This window comes from Centruroides vittatus, unplaced genomic scaffold (assembly GCF_030686945.1).
Source record: "Centruroides vittatus isolate TY-2023 unplaced genomic scaffold, ASM3068694v2 contig_409, whole genome shotgun sequence".
Taxonomy (NCBI): domain Eukaryota; kingdom Metazoa; phylum Arthropoda; class Arachnida; order Scorpiones; family Buthidae; genus Centruroides; species Centruroides vittatus.
Genome location: NW_027122221.1, coordinates 164527 through 190028, shown reverse-complemented (window position 1 = coordinate 190028; position 25502 = coordinate 164527). Strand labels below are relative to the sequence as shown.

Sequence of the window (25502 nt, the reverse complement as noted above, 5' to 3'; positions counted from 1 at the left end):
GACCTTTACATCAATTTTTTTTTTATGTAGCCATTCCCTTGAGTTTTTATGCGATTGTGGAAATGTCATAGGGAATGGCTACATAAAAATGATGCAGTGCTTATCAAAGCTGATAAATCCTTTACATCAATTTGATGTCATTCATTTTGTCTGAATAATGTACACCAGCATTTCTCAACGTTTTTGTAAGCCCAAAGACCAGTGAAATGTCTGAAAAAATTCTCTGGACCACTAAGTTATGTAGGCATTACCAACTATTTTGGACATACTGTGCCATTTATAACAAATCTAAAAGCATGTTTTTAATTAGTGATGTAACGAATATTCGGTTACTACCCGGTATTCGGCCTATTTTTCGCTATTCGAATATTTAATCACTATTCGGCCGAATACCGAATACGTAAAAACAGGAGTAAGAAATAACAAAAACACAGTAAATTAATCATTTTGGTAACTTTTATTAATGCTGAAAATTAAACTATAATTATTAAAGTTAATAAGAAATAGCATCTAACTCTAGTATTAAATTATTTCGTAATTAAATAATATTAGCCTTTATCTAGCCAGATATCTTATGGCATCGATGGCGTGTAGGTTAGAATTATCGGGCATTAATGTTATTGTTTAGTTAATTATGTTATATTCGTATTCGCGTATATTTTAATATTTTTATGATATTTTAAAATGATTTACAAAACATTTTATTGAAACTTATCGTATTTAATGAAAGAATTATTTATCTATTTCCAGAAGATGAGTAACTAATATATAATTTATTTTATATATAAAGCAAAGACTGAGTATTTTTCATTATATGCAAAAGATAACATTTGAAATCGTGTTAATTTTAAAAATATTGACAAAAACAACAGCAACAAAATTTCACAAAACTTCACAAGTAGAAACCCCCAATAATATATTTGAACTGTTCCACAACTGGGGAGAAACTAGACCATACGTCCCCACTAAAGTATATCCTGAGGGCACTATTCAGTCTACAAATACGTAGTAAAAACAAAATTTTAGTGCTTAAAGAGTTAAAAAGATCGATTGCAAATAAAATAACTTATAAGTTATAACATACATCTAAATACCAACAACTGCCGAATCGTATCGGGCTATTTACGGCTATTACGTAAATTATAAACCAATTTGGCACTAGAGGTAGACGTTAGGCTCCATCTCGTATTAACTTTAATAATTATAATTTAGTTCTATCTTGAGGAAACCGTGTTTTGTATTTTCGTTTCTTTTCTTTTCTTTTGAAGACACAATGTAGTGACGTAAACTTAAACACTGGGCGAATTTTTCATCCTTTTTATTCGGTTGGGAGGTAACGTAGGTCTGTCAATATCTTATCTATCTCACCTTTTATCCTTTGTTGGTATTTGTTGTCTTGGTATTGGGCCATGTTCTTCTCTTAGGTGATGATATTCGCCGTTTCAATAATAATATTTTAGTTCTATCTTGAGGAAACCGTGTTTTGTATTTTCGTTTCTTTTCTTTTCTTTCGAAGACACAATGTAGTGACGTAAACTTAATAAACTGACGTAAACTGACGGCGAATATCATCACCTAAGAGAAGAACATGGCCCAATACCAAGACAACAAATACCAACAAAGGATAAAAGGTGAGATAGATAAGATATTGACAGACCTACGTTACCTCCCAACCGAATAAAAAGGATGAAAAATTCGCCCAGTGTTTAAGTTTACGTCACTACATTGTGTCTTCGAAAGAAAAGAAAAGAATTATAATTTAATTAATTAATTTAAATAATTTAGACCTACTGGAAGAAAAATCGTAGTGACAGTGGGCCAAATAGAGCAGGGTGCGCGATCCTTGCCATAATGCAGTTTGCGCGCCAATTTTCGTACGTGCATTAATCGAGCCGAATATTCGGCCATTCGGCCACGCTCCCGGCCGAATATTCGGTATTCGGCCGAGGCTAAATATACTATTTGTTACATCACTATTTTTAATACATATGAAAACATAATTAAGTTGGGAATAAACTATCATCATCAAAGTTTGTTTGGTTCAAATTGAAAAAGTTAGACAAATTAAAACTGGTTCGGTCTCAACCAGCTGTCCCATCATCATAGACCATAAGTTTAGAAACACCGACGTATGCTATCTGTTACAACATTCGTAGTTTCTTTAGAAACCCGTTAATAAAAGATCTTACAAATTAAATATTGTTTTATCAAAACATTCTCGGGATTACTTTACTAAATTAATATATAAAGATGCATTTATTGTTTAGATAATACATTATTCATGTTAATATAATGTTACGTAGTTGCATATATTCCATAAGTGTCTTCTGAATTTTTGTTATATTTAGTCGAAGTTTCCTAATATTCTTGAATGCTGCCTTTTATTGCTAATCTAAGTTGAATGGTATAGCGTAGCTACGCTCGACCTTCCCCCCTTGTACCACACGTTACGCAGTACACTCACTGTACATCATTATATAATTTAAAGAATAAAACTCAAAGCCTATGTAACCAAGCGTATGCTTACAAGTTAGAGTGATATTTGAAGTTGAGAATCAGTAAGCCAATTTCTATACACTACATTCTTTAAATAGTTTATTTTAGAATAGGACGATTTGCAAAGATCACCCGATCCTCGGGTCGAAAACGGGATCGAACGAGCACATTTTTGTACCGTTTTATATTTGTCGGGAACTAATTTCTAAAACTCCGCACCCTCCTGTCCTTTTCTTTTAAAATAACTTCCAGATTTGCATGATTTTTTAACTTGTTGAACAGCTTTGTATAATCATATCCAAATGCAGCTTATTGTAATAGTTGCTATTTCCAATTGCTAGGAATTTTCTACAAGCAACAGAGAATTCTTAACATTTCTTAAATCTTGTTAAGGAACTTACTACGACTACCTTGTAAAATCTGCCCTTAAATTCCTTGGATTAGACAGCCAAATAATTTTACGTGATTTTATAGTTTTCTGATAATAAATGCTTAGTTTCTCTTCAAAAGTAAATAAAGTTTCACAAATGGTGAACAAAGTATTTTCATCCTGTAAACCATGATTTTTGTAATGTACAGAAAGACTACGTACACCTCACCACCGCCCTCCGTCGTTTTCAATTTTGCCGTAAACTTAACGGCAAGAAGTTATTTTTATAACAAAACAACAAAGAAAAACTGACCTAGAACTTTTTCCTCTGCTTAGCCATTGCACCCAAAGTATATAAAAGAATGTTGCTATGCTTACATTTCTTCCAAGAGAGACGTGAATTTTCTGTGGTTCAATTCTCTGCTTTGATGTAATTCTTTATATTATGACTGTTTTTGTTGTGGCATCTACTTGGCAGCACGTATTTCCATAGACAAAGTTTTGGCAAATGATATAGTGAAGCAATAAGAGATTTGTCAAACTATTTCTTTTTCAATAAGAAACAAATTGTTTTCGGATCCGGTCGTCGAAGGACACCCGTCGATGCATACGCAAACTAATCTTTATTATTATTATTATTATTCTCCATAAAAGTATTAATAATATCAAAATGCTCTCTCTGGTTTGATTCTCCATAAAAAAAAATTTTTTAAAGATTTTCGTGAACCGAAATTGTTCGGTACGGTATCCAATGAAAATGGAACGTTGCGATGTTGCCGAAATGTCTGCCGGGGTCGAACGCCAAGGTTGGGACCAAGCTAAAACATTTACAATTTTTCAAATCTATGATGCAATCAGAAATGTGTTTTGCAATATCTTCAATACATTGACTCAGGTAGAATCAGAAAGCTGCATTTATTTTAGATTGTGATATTTACTTTTGATAAAATTATCAAATAATACATTAAAAGCATCGACGAAACATTCCTTCACAACCTCTAGATCAATAATGGTTTCAGATGTTCACAAAGTATGTGTCAAATTTCACACCATGCTCTTGTCACTGCCACTGAAATGACACTTTGTTGTTGCAACTTCTTCTTACAGAAAGTTAACTTTTCACATCTTATTGAAGGCCCCGGGAAAAGTGTCGCTAAACGATCTGTATTTTGTCGTATAACGACGAAGAATGTTATATTTTTTAATATTATTATTACACTTTTGCAACAAATGAAACAAGTTGCCAAACGGTGTTTATTTACAGCAACAAAATACGCTTCTTCTCAATTGTCTCGAAACACTATTTTCTTCCATATTTTCATTTGTATTTTGAAGACGCTCCCGTAATCAAATAATTTCTATGCACGACACGGTTTAAAACGGTCGCTCGTCGGTTCGGTATAGCCGAAACGTAAAGTAATAAGAAACAAAACCGTACCTATCGTTGTCGTTACGCAACTAAAACAACAGGTCGCGAGAGCAACGTGTGTACGTACCAACCGGTCGAGGGTTGCCGGCATCTCGAGGTTTTAAAAACTTTTGCGAAAAGTTTAAAAAAGAAAAAAATACTTAGTGTGAACGTTATGGGCTGCATATAGAAGTTTGGTGGATCGTAGTTTGAGTATGGCTGGCTTAGTGCAAGAAGTCAAGTATATTTATGTCCTAAAAAATTTTATAAAAAATTATGACATTTCAATCATTCTGACTTTGAATAACTCGTCGAAACAGAATAAACACTTTATTCTGTTTCGACGAGTTATTCAAAGTCAGAATCAATCAAAAGATATTTGGGTAAGTAAACATTTAGACAGATTTAGTTTTGATTTATTCTGTAAACTGTAGTCGATGCATCGTTGCACTGAAATAATTAAGATTTATATTATATAAAGCATTTTAACTAGCTAAAAAGTGTGCATTATTCACTTTTATTTCTCATTTATAATCTTCAAATTTTTTAATGTTTGATCTATGATCAATTTTGGCTTCCTAGAATACATCATCCCAAAAACCTGGAAAATTATAAAAATTTTCTAGGTTTCATGGTTAACTATGGTAAAGTTTGGACAACTGAAGACTAATAAGTAATTCATGACAAAATAGTTATGATCCTACCTTCGATCATTAGGCCTAAGCCAGACGTGAAGTATCCCCAGACCATCTCGGTGTCTCTGGAAGCTTGAACTTTGGGCAGAATGCACGACGGATGACACTTCACGTGATTCTCTATGTATCCACATCCACCCATCTTTCCGGAAGAGGAGATATTCTAACTCGTCAGACCAAATGACCTTTGGAAATAATTTATGATTAATAATGTCATTAAATCACTGTAAATTAAATGAATAACAACCAAATGACACAAACGTTCATAAATTGTCGTAATTACACTGCACATTGATATTTTGAGGATGTGTGTGCTAAAAGGCTGCTTAGCTTTGGCAGTAGTCCCTAGCTTGCAGTTCGACGGCAGAAAATGCCCTCTCGGATTCGAAAAGGAATTTGTAGCGTGGCATCCTCGAAATCAAACCGAGAGCACTACACGGATACGTGATCGTTGCAGTTCTACTTCCTGTCGTCTCAAACAACTGCAACTCTCGAATAAAGACTTATCCATTCTTTCAAATAATGATCAAAGCACGAGTAGTGTGCCAAAACAGTAGATTTTGTCTTTGATAATATCGCGGCCTCCAACTTGCTCACGAACGCCTTGATTTTTCTTGACTTCGTCGTCTATTTTTTCCAGTTTTGACTTTTTATCCCGTGGACACTAAGAGAACTTTTTTTAATCATACTCGTCGTCGGTTTGCGACGAGCACGATTAAAAAAGGGACGGAAACAACCACATCCGGTACCGAATGCTTGTGAAAAATTTATAGGTTCACTCACCTGGATTTGATCCCGGGTCTTCACAGTGGTAGACTGACAGATTAACTGTCTTGGCCATCTGGTGGTTCTTTATGAGCTTACATTTCTTTTACAGTAAGGTTGTTTAAGTGTTGCCAATGATAATTTCAATTTATTGAAAAAAAGCATTATCTACTAAACATATAAACATTTCTTAAATAAATAATACATTTTTTTCTAAAGTTACCAAACACACACAATAAATTTTAAGGAAATTAAATGTCTTTTATAAATATTTATTTAAAACAATAAAATAAAAGCAGCCATCCGTGTACGTGCGAGAATTCCTTATAACTCGTGCAATTTTTGTCCAATCCAGAGGAAATTTTGGTTTTATATTCTGACAAAAAGTATAGGCTACTTATTTTGCAGAAATATTAGCTATAGAATAAATGTTTTATCTATTTTGGATTGACGACTGCACTTACGTCGAAGCGGCGTCGGCGACCTCGTTTAGTTCGTGCTTGACGACAGAATTTCCCTCAGGTTGCATTTTAAATATTTTGGCAAATGGCATATTTTAAACTTTGTTAAATCTAAACTTTAATAAAAATAGATAGCCACACGGTGTTGCTTCTACAAAAAAAAACAAACACCTTTTTATAGTGACCACGTGATGTTGTATTATCTAATTGGAAGTAACAATCTAATGAGCCTGTTATTTAAAATGTATTATCACATTAATTACACTTCAATTTAATTTAATGTATTAATTTGTAGAAACATTAGCTACCCTTCTTGAAATCTGTACTCTTCTCAATTCTTCAATCTCTACTTTCTGCAAGAAAGTACTCCATCATGCTTGGCAGGGGAATTTATAGGTATTTAATAATAATATATGCCTAAATGTAACATAAGTAATATAATTTAAGTAATATTAAAGTATTTTAAAAACTTATCCTAGTTTGTCATATTGATACAAAAGATTTACTACTTTGAAATTCACTTTTGACCAACAGAAAATATTGCATTTTCCCCACAAACACATTTCAATTACTGGAAATTAAATACAGGCAAAGAAATAACTATCCTGGGATTCTGAGAATCCTACAAAAAATCTTAGCTTGATCATTTGAAGGTTAGTAAGAGACGTGTCAGATGGATCCTTCATTTGTCACTTCCGAGCAAATCGAGGCAAGTTAATCGGCGCCACTTCGAGCTTTAAGTGTTTTCGGACGGTGCCTTAAAATCTGTCGTCGACATACAGATGGCAAAAGTTGGTTTTTGACCATAGTTAACATATCCAAGAGTCAATCCAACCCTTCGACGAACGAACCACCACCAACAAAGATTACATAAGCACGAAGTGCCGATAAAAACATGGCGGCACATATTTTTTGTAGAACTGCACATATAACGATTACTCTTTGAAATAGAAGAATGACTGCTGAATGATATACAACAACGTGTTCCAAAGGTGTTAGAGAACTGGAGAGAAAAAACATCCAAAATCGGGAGAACAATGTCGTGGGACTATGACAATGCATCAGTGCACACAACTGCTTTGCTTTTGATTAGTTTTTTAGATGAATGAAATATTGTAGAGTTAAGAAACATTTTGAAAAAAAATTATTTTTGTTTTATCCACTAAAGTTTTTTTGAATGTCCCCTGTATTTATTTTACTTTTCTATAGGTAAAGCAAAGCTCATTAATTCCTAGTATTTTTTTTTTCATCTAAAACTAATTTTTACCCCTTTGGGTTGATGTTTCCCATTGAAAAATTGACGTAAGACACCAAACCATAATATTTTGACATTTGAAAGCTATTGTTAAATTTTGACCAGTATTCTGCATTTTTTTAAAAACAAATTTCATGCAAGTAACTCAAGGAAGGAAGGCATGGCAATATTAAATGATAGCTGCAGACAGATAACTATCTGCAGTTTTCATCATAATCACACAACAAAAATATTAATTTAAATTTTATTGAAAAATATTTGAATTTATACATTTCATACAATTTCACTCTTAAAAACAGCAGCAATGCAATGAATTAACAGTATTTAGAACCCATAAATACAAACATCAGATATATAAAACTACCAATCATACAAATGTGCACATACACATGAAAAGAAAAGATTTAGAGATGGAAAAATTATCTACTATTATCTTTTCTTAACTGGAATTTATGTTTCTAAAATTAAATTTCTTAAAATTTTTGTTGAAATAAAAGCATTTGTATTTTTAAATAAAGCATTTATATTAGTAAACAACAAAGATAATTACCATATATAACATATTACAGGTTTGTAGAATACTTAATTGAAAAGATCTAATTAGAAAATGCTTATTCTTAATTTTAGTGTTAGGAAAACTTTGTGAATATTTAGATTAAAATTCACAAATCTAATGTATTTATATATATATATATATTTATATACATACACATATAATCTGTTTCAATGAAATGGTTTCTCTTCTGAATTAACATACAAACTAACACAAAAAAAAATCAGCCATACTAAACCATTTATTTTCTCATTCAATTCTGGTATTTGACAAATTTAAAACAGTTTACTATCAAGTTTTTCTTCTTAAATATAAACCTACGCAGTGTAGCGCATATTAATGTTTTGATAAGCTTTACAAGGGAAATTTAGACAATTTTTAGATTTGCATATTTTAATTAAAGGCATTAAATGTAGAGATTGATATTTTCAAACTATACTGACAGGTTAAGATTAAATTCGTGTGTCTTCTTTACAAATTATCTCCAAACTTTATTTCTGTACATAACCAAAAAATAAGATTTACGTGAAGTTCTAATTTAAGATTGAAGACTTATTCTAAATTTAAACAATCCATTTTTTTTTGTTTTGTGAAAAATTAAAATCACACATCAATTTACTGTACAAAAAAGAAAAAACATCAGATTTCTAGAATATACTTTGCTCTTATAAATTTTTAACAAGTTAAAGAATAATTTATCATTCTCAAAGATCGTCATCATCTTCATCTGGAAGTGAGGCATTCTGTGCTTCCTATAAAAAATAAAGAAAGCAATGTATTAGGAAAGGTTTTAAATTATCTGAGATGAATATTAAGAGTTAACATAGAAAGTAACTTTTTTTTATATTCAGTGAAGAATAAACAGAATTATGCTTTGTTATACAAGATTTTCCAATAGAAGTTAGTCTATAGAGAAAGCTTCAAAATTACGATCATATACTTAGGTCATAAGCATTTCTCTAAAAACCAGCTAAAGTATTGGGACAGAATAACACCCAGAGATAAAAAAATTCTATTGAATTCTAGAAATTCAAATAATTTTTCATAAGTAAATATGAAGCACAACATAAATTAATTTACAGTACTGTATGTAAAGATGTAAAATCTTGATTGGTAGGCTAAAAATACATTTTATATAAGACATTTTCACATTCATTTGATAACTATCTACAATAGTTTAATATGTCTACTTCATGTTGTTTACAGTATTTTTTTTGATGTCATTAAATTTGAACAGTGTTTAGTTTTAATTACATTTAACCTGTGATCACATGCACATGTGTAAGGTAGAAATTTTCTGCTGATTTTTTCATTTGTAATTAAGCTGCATGTAATTGCTATTCCTTGAATTTGATGATTGTGAAAAATCCTGTAATGTGTCTCCTCTGCATGTGTCATATTTAACGTCATATATTATTTAGTTCATGAGATCATGTTTCTAGAACAATGTCCTTGACCAGGCTCCCATAGGGACCCCTTCAAACTTTGTAATAGTGTGGACTAGTGAACTAATGTGAAAGGAGTTCAGCTGAAAATAAATGACAAAAGGATTAGAAAATAAATTTTCCATATTTTTAGGGAACAAAATAAACCTGAAAACATTTAAATTGTTGATGGTCGTATTGAATCCTAGGCTATCTTACAAATACAAGCATACAAGGTCTTAGCAACTTTCAGATTGCCATGTCATCAAGTAATTCATAGTTAACAAACATCTATGTCATCAAATCACCAAAAAAGATTTGAGAGTAGAAAAACTGTTGTGCATGCATATGAGCGTGAAAAAAATTGTATATGACTGCAAGCACAAGGTAGTAAATTCTGCAGGTTATTTTTGAAATCCTGCAATAAGAGGAAAAAAGTTTTTCAACTGAAATTTTTACACAGATGGATAGTATGTAGCATGAAGATATTGAAGAAGCACAGCTAAGTCAATTTGGTTAAAATGCCTGCAAAAAACCAAGCAGGCACAGAAAATTTCCCCTAGTTTATGTGATTGCAGATTAACAGCAATGAAAAGTTAATACTAATATTTTTTTTTAAGTTATGTGATCTTATTAAAGGTCTCGTGAATTAATAGATATATATGTTAACTCCAAAATTAACAATAAAGTTTACCTTCATGTCATTTTCAAGTTTTTCTCGCAATTCTGGATCCATAGTAACTTCAGGTGGAGCTAAAGCAGGCATTGCAACAAATTCTAGATTAGAATCACCAACTAATTTTCTTGCCAACCATAAGAATGGCTTTTCAAAATTATAGTTGCTCTTAGCACTGATGTCATAATACTAAATAAATAAAAAAATTTAATAAATGTATTATAGATTGCAAGATTTCTTATGTAGCATTTTTTAAAGAAACAAAAATATATTATGTATTTATTTCAGTCACTATAACCATTTTAAAATAAGTAATTGTTTTGACAAATCAATATTGAAAAGATTTGAGAAAAATGTTTAATTTTGAAAATTAACTAATGGCATATGCTTGTATTATACATTTGTGCTCTAGCAATTAATAAATAATAAATATGAACTTTATGAAAATTTTCTAAACACAATACATATTGCTTTGAGTTAATAGTATGAAATTTTGATTTTTTTTACTTCTTTTGAAACAAATAATAAGAAATTTAGTTTAATATACATAGACTATTTAGTTTTGCAAAACTGAGAAATATTGGATAAATAAATACAATAGAACCCTGATTATCTGAAGTAATGTTGACTGATGGTACCTTGAATAATCAAAAATTCTAATAATATAGATAGCCACATCCATTTAGGATTAAAAAATTATGAATATAAAACTTTTATATGGTAGCATTTTTAGGTCCTTGTATATTTTAATTAATACTTTAGAATTTAATTAAATATAAGAAAAACTATTTTTATATCATTTATTGCATAGTTAATACATACAATATAATATGAACTATTATAGTCAAGTTTTACTCTGAATGGTTTGTTTCACATGATAAAAAGTAACAGAAACAAATCATTTTGTAATACATATTATTTTAAACTTTCTTCTGTTGAATTACAGTATAAAAAAGTAGTGTATTCACTTACAGATTTGGTTCAGATAATGTAAGATTTTTGTTAATTGGGGGTTCTACTTAATAAAATTACCTTCTTAATACTGGAATGAATCACAAAAACACTTTAAATAACCTTTATAGTCCAGTAAAAAATTTTTTTTTAAATAAAAAACGTTTGACAAACCTTTCGACCTTAACTGAGGTCTGCCTCAGGTCTTTAAATTAATGAAATTCCAAATTGGAATGTGCAGAACAACTTTTCAAATTAATATTTTTAAAAATTGGAACAAAAACATAACACTATGTTACAACAAAAATTAATCAGTGGTAAATATGAAATTTAACACATATATAAAGCTAACACACATTTTGTTTTACTAACAATGAAATAAAAGTATGATGATAAAATGCAATTATTAAAATGATTTTTATTACTTATATCATCATCACAGGCACTTTCAACACACTGTTTTTTAATCTGAAATAGTTTTAAAAAAATACCAACCTGAAGATTTTTCTTCCTGTGAAAAACAATTGATTTTGCTTTTACTTTTCTATCTTTGATATCTACTTTGTTTCCACAAAGTACAATGGGAATATTTTCACAGACTCTCACTAAATCCCTATGCCAGTTAGGAACATTTTTATATGTCACTCGTGAAGTCACATCAAACATGATTATTGCACATTGACCTGAAACAATATAAGCATAGCAATGTGTTTAATACTATCATATTAAAATTTGATTTATTAATTTATGTAAGATTTGTTTAAAAAATGAACAAGTACATAAATAAACATCTATTTAATTAATTGTGCAGAAAACACATTAGCTAGTTTTGAACTGCCACATTTTTTCATTCAAATAAAATTAAATAATTTATATTTGTGGCAAAAGCCTAACACATTTAATGTATAAAATCAAATTTAATACCATGAAAGAAATAAAAATTTGTAGATAACTCTTAGTTTATAAATCCAGAGCACTAATCCTTTTGTAGCTATATAAGCAGAGCTAAAACAATCTTGTTTCTTAAGATTAAGTATATTAACTAAGTGAATTCATGTCTTGAAGCCTTACCCTAGATAACTTTTGGATGATGATAAATCTTTTGTAATAGACAGACCCCATGGACCACCACTTCTTAAAAAGTTTATAAGATATCTTTGTAGCATGAATGACTTCAAGATATTTTTTCATAAATTGTTACCTCAATTTTCAATAACTGTTCTTTTTTATGTAACTTCTCACTTTCAAAATTCGCTGTTCTGTAGTGTAAGATATTGTGAGAATCTGGGAGCTGTTTGTCTATAAATTTTAGCAAATAGACGAGTTATAAAAAACTTTTCTTTACTCCATCCATTTCCTACAGAAATTAGAAAATGGGAGATAATCAAATGTTATTTTAACAGTAAACAATCAACTAAGAAACTCATGTAAACAGGGGGTCTTCGACACAACAAGTCCCTTCCCCCTCTCATTGATCTGAGACAGTTTTAAAATAAAGTCATAACAACTTATTATTGATGCATGAGAAAGTCGAAAGTTAAGCAATTCAGTGACGAAAAGAGAACAAGTCCAATTCTCACCACCCTAGCTGGCCCACTGATGACACATTCGGAGTGTCATCATGACCAAACATCGAATCGCCAGACCAAATTCCCACACTGGGCGGGGATATAACGACAGCACACCTGATCTTCGGGGCAGATCTCTCCATACACCGGGAGACCACTAAGTCCAATGCAATCAGTCCCCAAGGAATATCTTTAACATTGTAAATTGTGCAAGTGTCGTCCCAGGGCTCCATGGATAATTTACCGCCAGACAATGGCCATTACTGTATAAAGAGGTATGATAATTACCCGATTGGTGCAAACTCTCTCTCTCAGTCTGTTAGTCCAATAAGTGGACATGAAATAGATTAGAATTTAGTATTAACCCTTTTGCTGCTGTTTGCCCTGCCCCTTGTTTACGTTTATTTTGTAAACCGACTGAGAACAATATAGGTCAGTCAAGGTCAGTCAGGCAATATTAATTTAAAAATTCACCAAAAATCAAAATTATCATTATATTCATATTAAAAAAATCACGCACATTTACTAATATCTTTATCTTTAGTTTTAAATACGATATTTTTCAATAAATTTTATTAGAGAAATTTATGAGAAAATAATAATATATCATAACTGACATTCAAACTTGAAAATTTTTTACTTTTTGTCAAAGTTAACATTGTCCAGTTACTTCACTCTTATTGGCACTGAACCAGAATGATGTAGAATATTGTTCTGTACAATTCGATATAACACTTATGCATGTACGTTTATTCGTTGTGAAATATCGCACATTATATCAAACATTTGTTTGAAATAAAAACTTTATTCTGCTATCAACTAATATAATGAACTAATATACTTTATTCACTTCATATCGAACGAGATTATATATTTTTGTAATAAACATATGATTACCAGTAGCAATAGATGTGACGTTTGCTGATATTTTCGAATTAAAATAAAAATTAAAAAAAATATATAAAATATCAGAACTGAAGGTCATAACTTGAATATTTATAATGCATTGACATATTATAGCTGAATAAACTTATTATAGCATGAATGAACTTATTATAGTAATATTACTGCATGAATATGCTAGAAATAAAAAATTATCAGAAAATGAAAAATTAAGAAAAAAAAAGCAATAATTAAAATTTTTTAAGTCAACAAAACACCACCTGGACAAAAATATGTGAAAAAGACAATAAACAAAATGTTGCCGTCAAGTGCTGACATCTGTTGTCGATAAATTTTATAAAAATCCATTTTTAACAGGGTAACGATCAATCGGTACCCTGGCCTTTTTGCTTAACAACTAGGCTTACAATAGATTGGGACCCCAGTCGCCAAAGGGTTAAGTTTTAATCCTCTTATCTGTATATTAAATGTGTTATTTTGTTAACCTGTTAAATCTGTCATTGTCACAGAAACAGACACCCTTTCGACCTGACCGCAACCTCCCCACTCAACTTATAGCCCTCCTATTTGCCAATAATTTCACATAATTGTGAGTTAGGACATGAATTACAACTATCCTAACTGGTGTCAGGAAAAACTATCCTCCAGATCTAACGATCTCGAGACAACTATATTCAATAGCCATCCAGTGACGCAGTGAGCAGTCTTCACCAGACCATCACCAATCAAAAGGGATTTAAACCGATATCCATTGACCCCCAGCTTCTCACAATATTATTTCCAGTTACTGCAATACTTCACAATCAGTGATGTATGGCAAGCAGTCAAGTGACATTGATAATAATTTTGTGAATAAAACTAATAATTTTATTCACAAAATGATGTGATTAGTGGCAATTGGGAGCTCTGAATTTTATAAGTTTATCTTAATATATTTTTTGAGTCTTGCTAATTCTGATAACATTAAAGGACTAATGATGTATCTGACTACAATAAGCACATTCTATTGTGTAAATATTCAAAAAAATCTTAAATATTACATTGAAAAATTTTTAATTACCTTGAATATAATAACCATCTCTTAAACCACCAAATTTCTCCTGGCCAGCTGTATCCCATACATTAAATCTTACAGGACCACGATTTGTGTGAAAAACCAAAGGATGGACTTCAACTCCAAGTGTTGCTGAAAATTAGTTTTTAAGAATTTACATTATAATTTTCATAAAATCATAATTATAGAATTTACACATAAATAAATACTCTGATAGATTTTGAAGTGTTGCAACACTTCATAGGCAATAAATCAAATAAGTATTTTATGAATTTAGCAGACTGAAGATTTGTGTTTTAAATCATGTATCAAATTAATAATTTTGAGCATGGAATTATAGACATGGGTGATCACATTTTAGAATATTTGTAATTTATTATTAATTATTAAAATTAAATTATTTTAAAAAGTCTGAAGAGAAAGGCATTCAAACTCAAATTAGAATGAAGACTAAAGAGAATTATCATTGTGGCTATCAGCTGTAAGCAAAACTCTTCAATTGTTCTTTAACCTCATTAATTCTTTTATCAGTCACTCCATTAAAATAGAAAGCAACTCAAATTAAATTTTACTGTTTTTTTTAAAAAAAAGAACACAAACATTTTTTTTTTGTTTACAGCTTTATCATAGAATTCTAAATAATTTTGTATTTAAGTAAATTTCAAATTTCCTCATACTCAGTATCTAGAATTAAAATACACTATTTTGGCAAGGGAATAAAACAGTATTTTGGCAACAGAAAGAGAAATTTGTCTTGTTTTTATTTTTAACTATTTGAAGAAAAAGAACTAAATTTTTTAAAAGTAAACACATTCTTAAATTTAGCAATGTCATTAAATCTAGAATGAATTCCTGTGTTTGGTATATACCGCATTCAGTTAACAATAATTAAGTATAATTGTTAATCCAGCATTTAAACATCAAACTCTAGATTAATTCTTTATATATCAATGTATATTATTGAAAATTAATCAAAAATAACACCATAGAAGTTTATTTGTATTTTAAACTGCTGATGTACCTGACAATTTATGTTTTCTTAAGAAAACAAGTAAAGTTCAAAAGCTATTTAGTTTTGTCACTTGATGACTATTTCTTTGTATACTGCTATTTTCTAAGTCTCTGACTTTCAAATAAATGACATTCTCAAAAAAATTTAGTAAATCTAGAATTACACAAAATATTTATCAACATCCTACATGACACAAATCTTTACTAAAAATTCAATTTAGTTTTAATTTACTAGTACTTACCGACATATTTTTTCTCAAATTCGCCAGTCAGATGACGTTTCACAAATGTTGTTTTACCAGTTCCACCATCGCCAACAAGAACACACTATTGTAAAATAAAATAATTTTCATCTGAAATTTTTATTCATAACTAATTCTTGAATTATGCCATTTAACTATACTAATTTATAGGAAATGCATTATATGAAGGATATAAGTTCAGATTACAGCTAGACCCAAAATATTTTACACAAGATGCATCAGAAATAGAATAATTTTTGAAACATCAAAGTGCTAACAGGAAAAGTTGGTGTAAATAGTGCTGTATCATCTACTGTCAATATTTTTGTGCCAAAAGTACTTCTCAATCACAATGAAGACAAGAACATTATCTTCACAAAAGAAAAATTTTCATGTTCAACTTTCAACCAAAAATGTTTGAGGTTCAAATGTGTACTCAAGCTGAATTTAGAAATTCACTACCAAACAAAAGACAATATCCCCAATAAAGAAGTATTTCAATACAACAGGGAGCATGTTAGACCTCCAACCAGGTAAACTGCCCATGTGTAACAAAGCCAACAAAGTCTGTCTTACTGCTGAACTGAAGAGTTTCTACAGAAGTCAAAGTCAATCATCATGCCTGTCTACTAAACTGGATATTTCCAAAGCATCTATTTAGTGTATGTTGCATGAAATAAAGTATTAGTCACACCAACTGATTAAAGTCCTCATAGAAAGCAACACAATTTTTTCAATCCATTTTTAGGCCAAGAGATTGAAGAATAGATTGAAAAACTTCAAGAGGACCCAGATTTGAGTAACTACATTATTTGGACTGATAAAGCCAAAATTCATTTCTGAAAGCATGAACAGGCACAATTGACATTCTTCCTTAAATATTTAAGACAACCATCGACGGCTGTTACAGTGCCGAATGGGGATGTACTGGCACCCTCGGCCAGAAACATCCACTCAAGGTACTCAGTCAGCCATTGCATACCCGGCAAGGCATAGTTATACAAATATAAACATATAAAAATATAGCCTAATTATTTACGGGAGTTGTGGGTGTCTTGTTTGCTAAGCATCAGATTTCGGTTGGTGTTTATATTTGTATATCTATGCCTTGCTTGGTATGCAATGGCCGACTGAGTGCCTTGAGTGGATGTTTCTGGTATTTAAGACTTGTCATACACCAATGATAAAGTTTTTAAATTGTTCCTTTAATCATTTTATCAACAAAAATAATTCTTACAATTTCATAATATTGCAGTATGCATTTAAGGAGAGACCACGACTCACTCTCCTCTTCAGTCTAATATAACAGATATTATTTTAATACTAAAAAGTTTCCTGGTGATACTAAAAATACATGTAAACATGAATTTCTTATTAACAGAAATACTTTCAAATAATTTAAAATATTCAAAATAATATAAGGTAAATATTTTACATATTGTATTTCCTTACAATTTTTAGACATTCCAAAAATACCATGGGGTTGATTCAAATTTCTACTCGACACTATGTTAAACATATTATAATATACACAACTGAATGTAAGCAATTTTAAAATTATAATATAATATAACCTAATACAACCATAAATCAAGAAAAATGACCTTAGTGTCCACAGGGGAAAAAGTTTGTCCTCTGGCAGCCAATTCAATGAAAGACATGCTTCCTTATACTGTAGGAATTTCATGGATTCAATGTTCAGATAATCCAACAGAAAACAAAAATTCTGTTTCTTTCATCAAATTACTGTTTAGAAAATATTATGCAAAAATTTATTTTACAAATGGCTTTTAACTTGAAAACTACTTAGTATATAAAAAGTTATCTTTATTTAATATAAAATGGATTTCTTCTTCTTCATCTTTGTTTTTTCCCCATGTTTATATAGAGTCAACATTCCCATCTTTAATCTGTCTTTACCACTTCTCTCTGTCCAAGGCATCCTCACTCCTCCATCCCCTCTCTTCCAAATCCTCTGCCACTTTGACTCTCCATCTTGGCCTCAGTCTTCCTGCTTTCTCCTCCTTATCACTTCCAACATAGTCCTCAAACCATCTTAATCTTACTTTCCTGCATCTTCTTACTTATAGGACCCAACTTGACTGTTCCTGTTATGTAATCATTCCTAATTCTATCCTTCTTTGCTACACCACACATTCACCTCAGCATTCTCATTTCTGCTGTTTCCATCTTTTCCTGGGCTCTTGTAATTGTCTGCGTCTCAACACTACAACATTTCAGGTCCTACCACAGTTTTGTATAATCTTCTTTTCATTTTACAGCTTATTTCTTAACACACAGCACCAACTCATCTTTCACCAGTTCAGCTATCCCCTCTGAACTCTGCATTCATTGCAGAATGAATGCAGAGTTCAGAGGGGATGGCTGATCTGCATTCTGCATGCTGGAATTCTGCATTCATTCCTCCATAACTTGTTACATATGACCAAAGATACACAGTTAAAAGTTAACAGCTTCCAAATTTATTTGGAAGCTGTTAACTTTTAACTGTGGAGTTATGTATCACTCTCATCGCCTCCATCAGTTGTCATATATACTGTCTTTGCTCTGCTGATCTCATGCTTCTCTTTTCCAGTGCTTTTCTACATTCTTCCAGCTTCTTCTCTACCTTATCTCAGCACATTTTACAAAACAATGTCATCTGCAAACAGCACACTCCACGGTGCCTTGTTCTTGACATCTTCCACCAATACATCCATCACCAAATCAAACAAATGGGCTAAGTGCTAAGCCCTGGTACAGTTCAACTCTCAAAGTGAATCCCTCTGTCATACCTATAATACTCTTTACTTGAGACATTGCTTCCTTATGCATCTCCAAGCCTCCTGTCCTCCTGCCATACACTTTAAGTCTATGAATACCACATGCAGTTCTGTCTATCTCTGTACCTTTCCATCAGCTGCCTTAGAGCTAAGTCTGCTCTGCTCTTGCATCTGTTATTCCTCTTCCCAACATGAAACCAAACTGTTTCTCACTTATAGCTGTCTTTTACCTTAATCTTCCTTCCACAATTTTCTTCCAGATCTTCATTGATTATGACATGAATTAAATTCCTCTATAATACTCACATTCTTGCACTTCTCCTTTTTCTTTATAAATTGGCACAAAAATATTTTTACTCCCCTCATCTGCTATCCTCTCATGCTGTCACATAGGATCTCATACAATATCAACACCCTCTCTGCCCAAACATCTTCACACCTAAGTTATCTGATCAGCTCCTATTGCTTTCCTATTCTTCATTTTTCCAAGTGCCCTTTCCACTTCTTGTTTATATCTGCTGCCACTCCATTTGCCTCCCCATCCTCACATAGTACTCTTGGATTTTCCTCATTCAGTAGATTCCTAAAACAATTCTTCCACTTTCCTCTACTTTTTCTTGGTCTTGTAACACTACCACTCCCATCTTTTATTTGTTTTATTGATGTGAAATCCTTTGATGCCTTGTCCCTCATTTTCATAATTCATATCAACTTCCTGTCTGCATCTTTTTCCAGTTCCTCAGGTCTTATCCACCACCTTTGTAATTGCCACAGCCTTTTTGTCTTTTTGCTTGTCATCTTACATTTTTTTTAATCTCCCCTGTTACCTGACATTTCTCATCTTTTCTTCATTTCCTTCTTTTCTTTTATTGCAACTAGCACCTCCTCATTCTACCACTAAGCCTCTTTTCCTGATGTTTTCCCCAATACTTCCTTTTCAACTTTCCTTATAATATGAGTGTTAAACTTCCATCAATCATGTGCATCTTCCAGTATTTTATGACACTTCCAAAGAATTTATATATATACATACATACACACACGCGCACACACACACACACACATTTTTTAAAAATCAATATACAGTAATCTTCCATTTACACAAATAATTGGTTCCATGAAAACAGCTTGTAAATGAAAATTACATAAATGAAGCCATGGAAAGTCATTTAAAATAGGGATCAGTTCTATATTTTCAAATATAGTATTTTACTCTACTGGGGTAGAAAAGTTTTAACTAAAGTTTTTTAAAATGTATATTGCCATAAGAGATTACTGATAACGAAAACACTTAGACGCAACTATTCATTTCCATAAAGTTGATTATTTAAAAATTTTTCAACTGTATTAAAGTGAATTTATGTAAATGAAGGGATTATTGTAATTAAGTACAGTTTTATTTCAAATAATAATCATGATATTAAACAATTTTAGATAAGAAGGCAAATTGATGCCTATAGAATTTGTTCATATTCAATTTAAATTCTATAATTTGAAATTATCTATATATTTTTTATTTTTTTCCAGTTTTCAGTCATTTGTAAATGTTTCCATATTCATCAGGAAATCAAAATTAAAATCAGATTTTTTTTATATAAAAACTTGCTCTAATTTATTGAACTGAGAAGATCTAAGAATCAAACAAAATTTAAACAATCTGAATTATAAATCATAAGTTTTGCATATTAAATTTTAATTCTAAAATTTAAAATACATTGTTAAGTCTATATCAATATTCTCTAACCATTTAATTTTATCATCTATTATTTTAAATACAGTAGAATCCAATTATTGTAAATATAGATATAATCATCAGACAACTAATGTTATCAGAATTTACATGTCCCATTCAACTTAAACATTTGTAAAATATCACTTATTGAAACAAGAGTTTTAGTTATAGTCATTATCAGTTATAAAAAAAATAGGCTATTTTAAGTTGTCCTTTTGCACCCATAGGTTCAACTTGGCTGATAACCAGTCAATTTGCCTTAATAGTGCTTTTTATACATTGTTTTAATCATTATTTGTTTGCAGTAGAGTAGTTAAAATAAACTGCTGGCATTTGTTACCTGAATTATCCACTGGATAATTTATTAATTAATACTGAAGTTATAATATTTAAAAAAAGTTGTTTTAACTTTCAATTTAGACAGAATAATATATCAACATTATAATTAATTGGAAATTCTCTTATTTACTCCACTTAATGCAATAGGTTGGTTATAGTTATCAGTACAGGCAAGGCTTAAAGTGATTATAATAAATGGATTCTATTATCTGAAACGCAAATTAATTATACAAAAAAATTTTTATATTAAACATTTAATTTCAGATTATCTAACTTCTTCAAAGATTTTTAAAATATGATTAAGATTAAAAATATATGTATATAACTGGATGATTTCATTATCATATCTGTGGAAAACAAGGTTATTTAGATATGGATAAGATATATACAGGTTAATTTAATATTTGATGATTTATCTTTATTTTATATACTGTAGTTTGAAAAAAGAGGGTATTTTCATAATTTTATTTATAAAAATTTACAACATATAAACAACACAAAAAATTAATAAAAGCCTTACTTTAAATGTTGGGATTCCATCATGCTCTCCTTGCATCTTTTTATCTGTAAAAATTTTTAAATTTTTAAGCATATATTAAAACAAGGAAATCTATACATTATATATTTATATGTATAATTACGATATTTCAAAAACACTACTATAATATATCAAAAACTGGATTTTGTTTCCCAAAATCAACATCATGATAAAATTATATATATGTTTTTTAATCAATCAGTTGATTATACAATCATTACATGAAATCCTCCCATTGATACTGGATATTTGAGCTATAAAAATCAATTTTACAGGAAACAAATTAATAATTGATTAAATCTGTGGGATCAAATCACAAAACAGTCTAGACAATCAATTAAATACTTACAAAAAAACATAGTTAACCAGAAACTAATGAACCAGACTTATTATACTCTTAGCATGTTTAAATAACACTTTCCAAAATACATTTCAGCCTTACTGTCCTTTTTGCATTTTGGAAAGAGTTAATTAAACAAGCTAGGAGTATATAGTCTGGTTCATTAGTTTCTGGTTAACAATGTTTTTGTAAATTAGTACAGTAGCCCCTTGTTATATCACACTTGTCGAGAGAAAGAAAATGAGCGATATAACCAAGTACTAAAAATTCTGAGGTTTTACTAAACAGATTATACATGCTACGAAATCTCTATCCTCTCATCCTATCTCTATTTTTTCATCAGCAAGTGTTTCTGATATAAAATAAGCTTAGAAGAAAAACACCATTTAAAACTGGTTAAATGAGAATTAAAAACACCAAACCTATAAACCAGCAAATTGGCTATCCCCATTTGTTTTCAACATTTGGCGATTAGTCCGATAAACCAACAAACACCTAAATAATTGGGTTATTATATGGCTATAATTAAATAATAAATACAAATGAATTTCGTATAGAGGTAAGCATTAGGCACAATCCCTTATCTAAATTAATAATTATAATTTTTAATAATTTAATAAAGATGAGTCTGATGATGCCTGTTCAATACGGGTGAAAATGTTTTCAATTGTTATAATAATTTGCTGGTTTACAGGTTTAGTGTTTTTAATAATTAAGCTTAGTTTTTCAATACTGAATTTTATTTATGGTTATGTCATATTAATTGACGTTTATGTAAACATCGATACCATGAACGACCATTTAGCATTATTGTTTCTTTAACAATGACTTTTAAAGACAAATATTGTATATAAAAACAAAATATCACTTACAATTTTATTATACAGTACTATATTTCTTTTACAATAAATCTTTTTTTAAAAATTTGTATAATTTATATTTTTCAATAAAAATTATAAATACAGTAATTGAAAATTTAAAAAATAAATATTGAACATATAATAAAACATCAAAACTTATAAAATTACAGAGTAAAACTTCTCTAAAAAGCAAAATAAAGTTACTACTGTATAAAAATTTTAGAACTTTCCATTCAGAAATAAATGAATCTTTTCCATACACATTACACAGTAAATTCGAAATTTTACAAAAACTCATGAGACAGTACTTAAAACCAATAAATAAACAACTTTTAATATCAAAAGGAAACAATGATAATTGATCTATCCATCTGTTTTGCTTATTTAGATGACAAATTTATTGTTTCACCTGTACTGGTAGTTTCAAGGACAACGGTAGGAATAAAATACTGCATATCATTGCCAAAAGAAATTCAATGGCAATTGATATTTTTAAATTAATTGACTCAAGCAAGTTTGAAATTTGGGGACAAAAAAAAAGTGTGATATATCTGAATCGACGATATAATGAGGGGCTACTGTATTATAGGCAAGAAGCTTTTTAAGTTAAATAATTTGAAGCTTAATAAGTTAAATACTTTGTGATGTGAGAGCCCTGACTTGATGAAAATTTTGAAAAAAACAAAATTTTCTTCAATTGGTTTAAATCCCAGCAAAAAATTTCAATTTAATTACTGGAGAATGATTGCATCTTTCACCCCGAAGTCACTTCCTTTCCCAGGTGTAGTTAGTTCCTGGTGACATGTCACCAGGAACTAACTACAAATATTCACCAGTGGTCGAAAATAGTAACATGGCTTAAAGAGGATGCCAAAATCTAGGACGACGACCCCCAAAATAAAAGGGTAGAATTGAGGAAGAGAAAGTCGTCGGGGCCTGAGTGTTTGCCGACCACCTCCTTTTCATGTGAGCGTAGTTTAACCGCAATCCATCGCTGATCCTTTCAACTGCTTGTTCATCGTTGACGCCTTAGCAATGAACATTTGATAGTGAACTGTACCATCAAGGAGCCTAACTCTATGCAACCTAGCTGAGACCTCTCCACCCTGTCATCAGGACATTTGGTGACCTCAAGACTTTGATCAAGCTGATTCGATTCAAGGTATTTAGCATCGCATGTAAAAATGTAAGCTCTCTCTCTCTCTCGGCTAGGAATCCATTAAAACAGTACAAAGTCTAAAGTCTACCACTAGTATAAAGTCTAATCAATTATGTTATGCTATATAAACCTTATCCATTATATGACCCTATATAAAAGCTATAACGGAACTCTGTTATCCTATATATATGTATATATCTGCTCACGCAAAAAATGAAATTAGTGGCCATCAAAGTTTCTGTGTCTGTAAGGACAGACACAGTGGTGTCAGACTGACAACTTTGTCATCACAAATGCGGTACCGATTACTGTGACAATGCTGAAGCAATAAGAGGTGCTTCAGCATTGTCACAGTAATATTGCATTCTCAACTTGAAAAGCAACTAAACTATTAACTATTGCAATCCAATTCAATATTGCACTGTTTGAAAGTTTTAGATTATGGTTTCTTTTACAACTGGCATTAAATATCTATTACATCTTTAGTCTTTACAAAATAATCTCTGCATTTTCTGCTTGCTTGTTTTGAACAACCATGGGTAGAAAATTTCACAGCAATAACAATTTAATCTTTAGCCTTAAGTCTCTTGTCTGTATATATAATAAGTTAATAAATTCATCCAAAAATTTTTTTGTTGAATTAAAGATCTGTATTCTAAGCAAACTAGTTTAAATTTTTAAATGTTTATATCCTTAAACTAACCTGTAATATTAAGGTGAACAACTTTTTTACATTGAAAAGGAGGACACACTTAAATTGAAGGAAAAAATATTGTAAATAAAAGAAACAGTTTATTCATTGCAACAATAATACACTATAATAATCTCTACTGCATGCGTATGTGCCGTGTTGTGTTTCGGTAAGAAGTAAACAAAGCTACTTGCATGCAGCACTCTCTCTCAAGGTCTCCTTGCAGAGCACATGCATTTCATAATTGCATTTTGCTGCTCTGTACCGAGCCTTGATGAACCGTCATGTCAAATACAAACACATATCATCACATTACATGCAACGGATCGGCTCGGCATCAATCAAATATGGAGATTTACAGATTAGTCTTCAAATATCAAAAAGAAGGACGTGTAGGAGGACACTTTTCGAGGGAGAACAGAACTTACAAAAGAAGGACTGTCCTCCCTAAAAGAGGACGGTTGGTCACCTTAGTAATATGAATATTATAACAGGATGCATCATCAGTTAGTAAAACTAAGACATCTCTAAAGTGGTGTTAACATGCAGTTAACAGGAATGTCTAAACTGATATTCACAATTTCATCCAATTTATTGGATAATTGGGATGAGGTATAAAGAATTTGTAAGGATTTGGATAGTCCAATAAGCCTATCTATAAAACAATCTCAGATACTAACATTAAATATATTAATAGTAAGATGGTATAATGCTATGAAAATAATAATAAAATTTTCTACAAATAATACATCCATAGTACCCCATTTAATTAAAATAATCAAATAATTTAATTTTTGCAAGAAGCATATTGCAAAAATTAAATTTTTTGAGAATGCTAATGTTTTTTTTTTATTGTAGTATCTAGTTATTTTTTATTCTTTCATATCTAGTGTACTGACTTATTTATTTGTAGTGATGTTTAACTACTAACAAATCATATTTAAAATCCATATATACATTCAAACTGATTTAACACCACTATTTGTTTACCACTATTGTCTAAATTTCATATTTTTTTTATCACATACAAATTTGGTATCAGTTTCAGATACCAAATTTGTATGTGATAAAAAAATATGAAATTTAGACAATAAGAATTATATAAATAATACAGTCTGCACATAAATTAGAGTTTGGAAGTCACATGATTTTGGTGGCAATAATGTCATTTGCAACACAAAATTATACATTTAGTAATTTACAGATATTAAACAAGCCTAATATTTAT

The 25502-nt window shown here is 30.4% G+C and overlaps 1 protein-coding gene across 1 annotated transcript in view; it reads right to left on the bottom strand.

Annotated features, from left to right (window-relative positions):
- Nucleotides 1-7680: 7680 nt before the first annotated feature.
- Nucleotides 7681-25502, bottom strand: part of LOC136976599 (GTP-binding nuclear protein Ran-like) — a 31704-nt gene continuing 13882 nt past the window's right edge. The window contains exons 2-7 of the mRNA XM_067271929.1: nucleotides 21207-21250; nucleotides 15833-15917; nucleotides 14586-14711; nucleotides 11550-11737; nucleotides 10122-10292; nucleotides 7681-8755 (exon numbers count right to left, since the gene is read on the bottom strand). Coding sequence (XP_067128030.1) covers nucleotides 8708-8755; nucleotides 10122-10292; nucleotides 11550-11737; nucleotides 14586-14711; nucleotides 15833-15917; nucleotides 21207-21242 — 654 coding nt within the window. The 5' untranslated portion in view covers nucleotides 21243-21250 and the 3' untranslated portion in view covers nucleotides 7681-8707. The remainder of the gene's footprint in view (nucleotides 8756-10121; nucleotides 10293-11549; nucleotides 11738-14585; nucleotides 14712-15832; nucleotides 15918-21206; nucleotides 21251-25502) is intronic.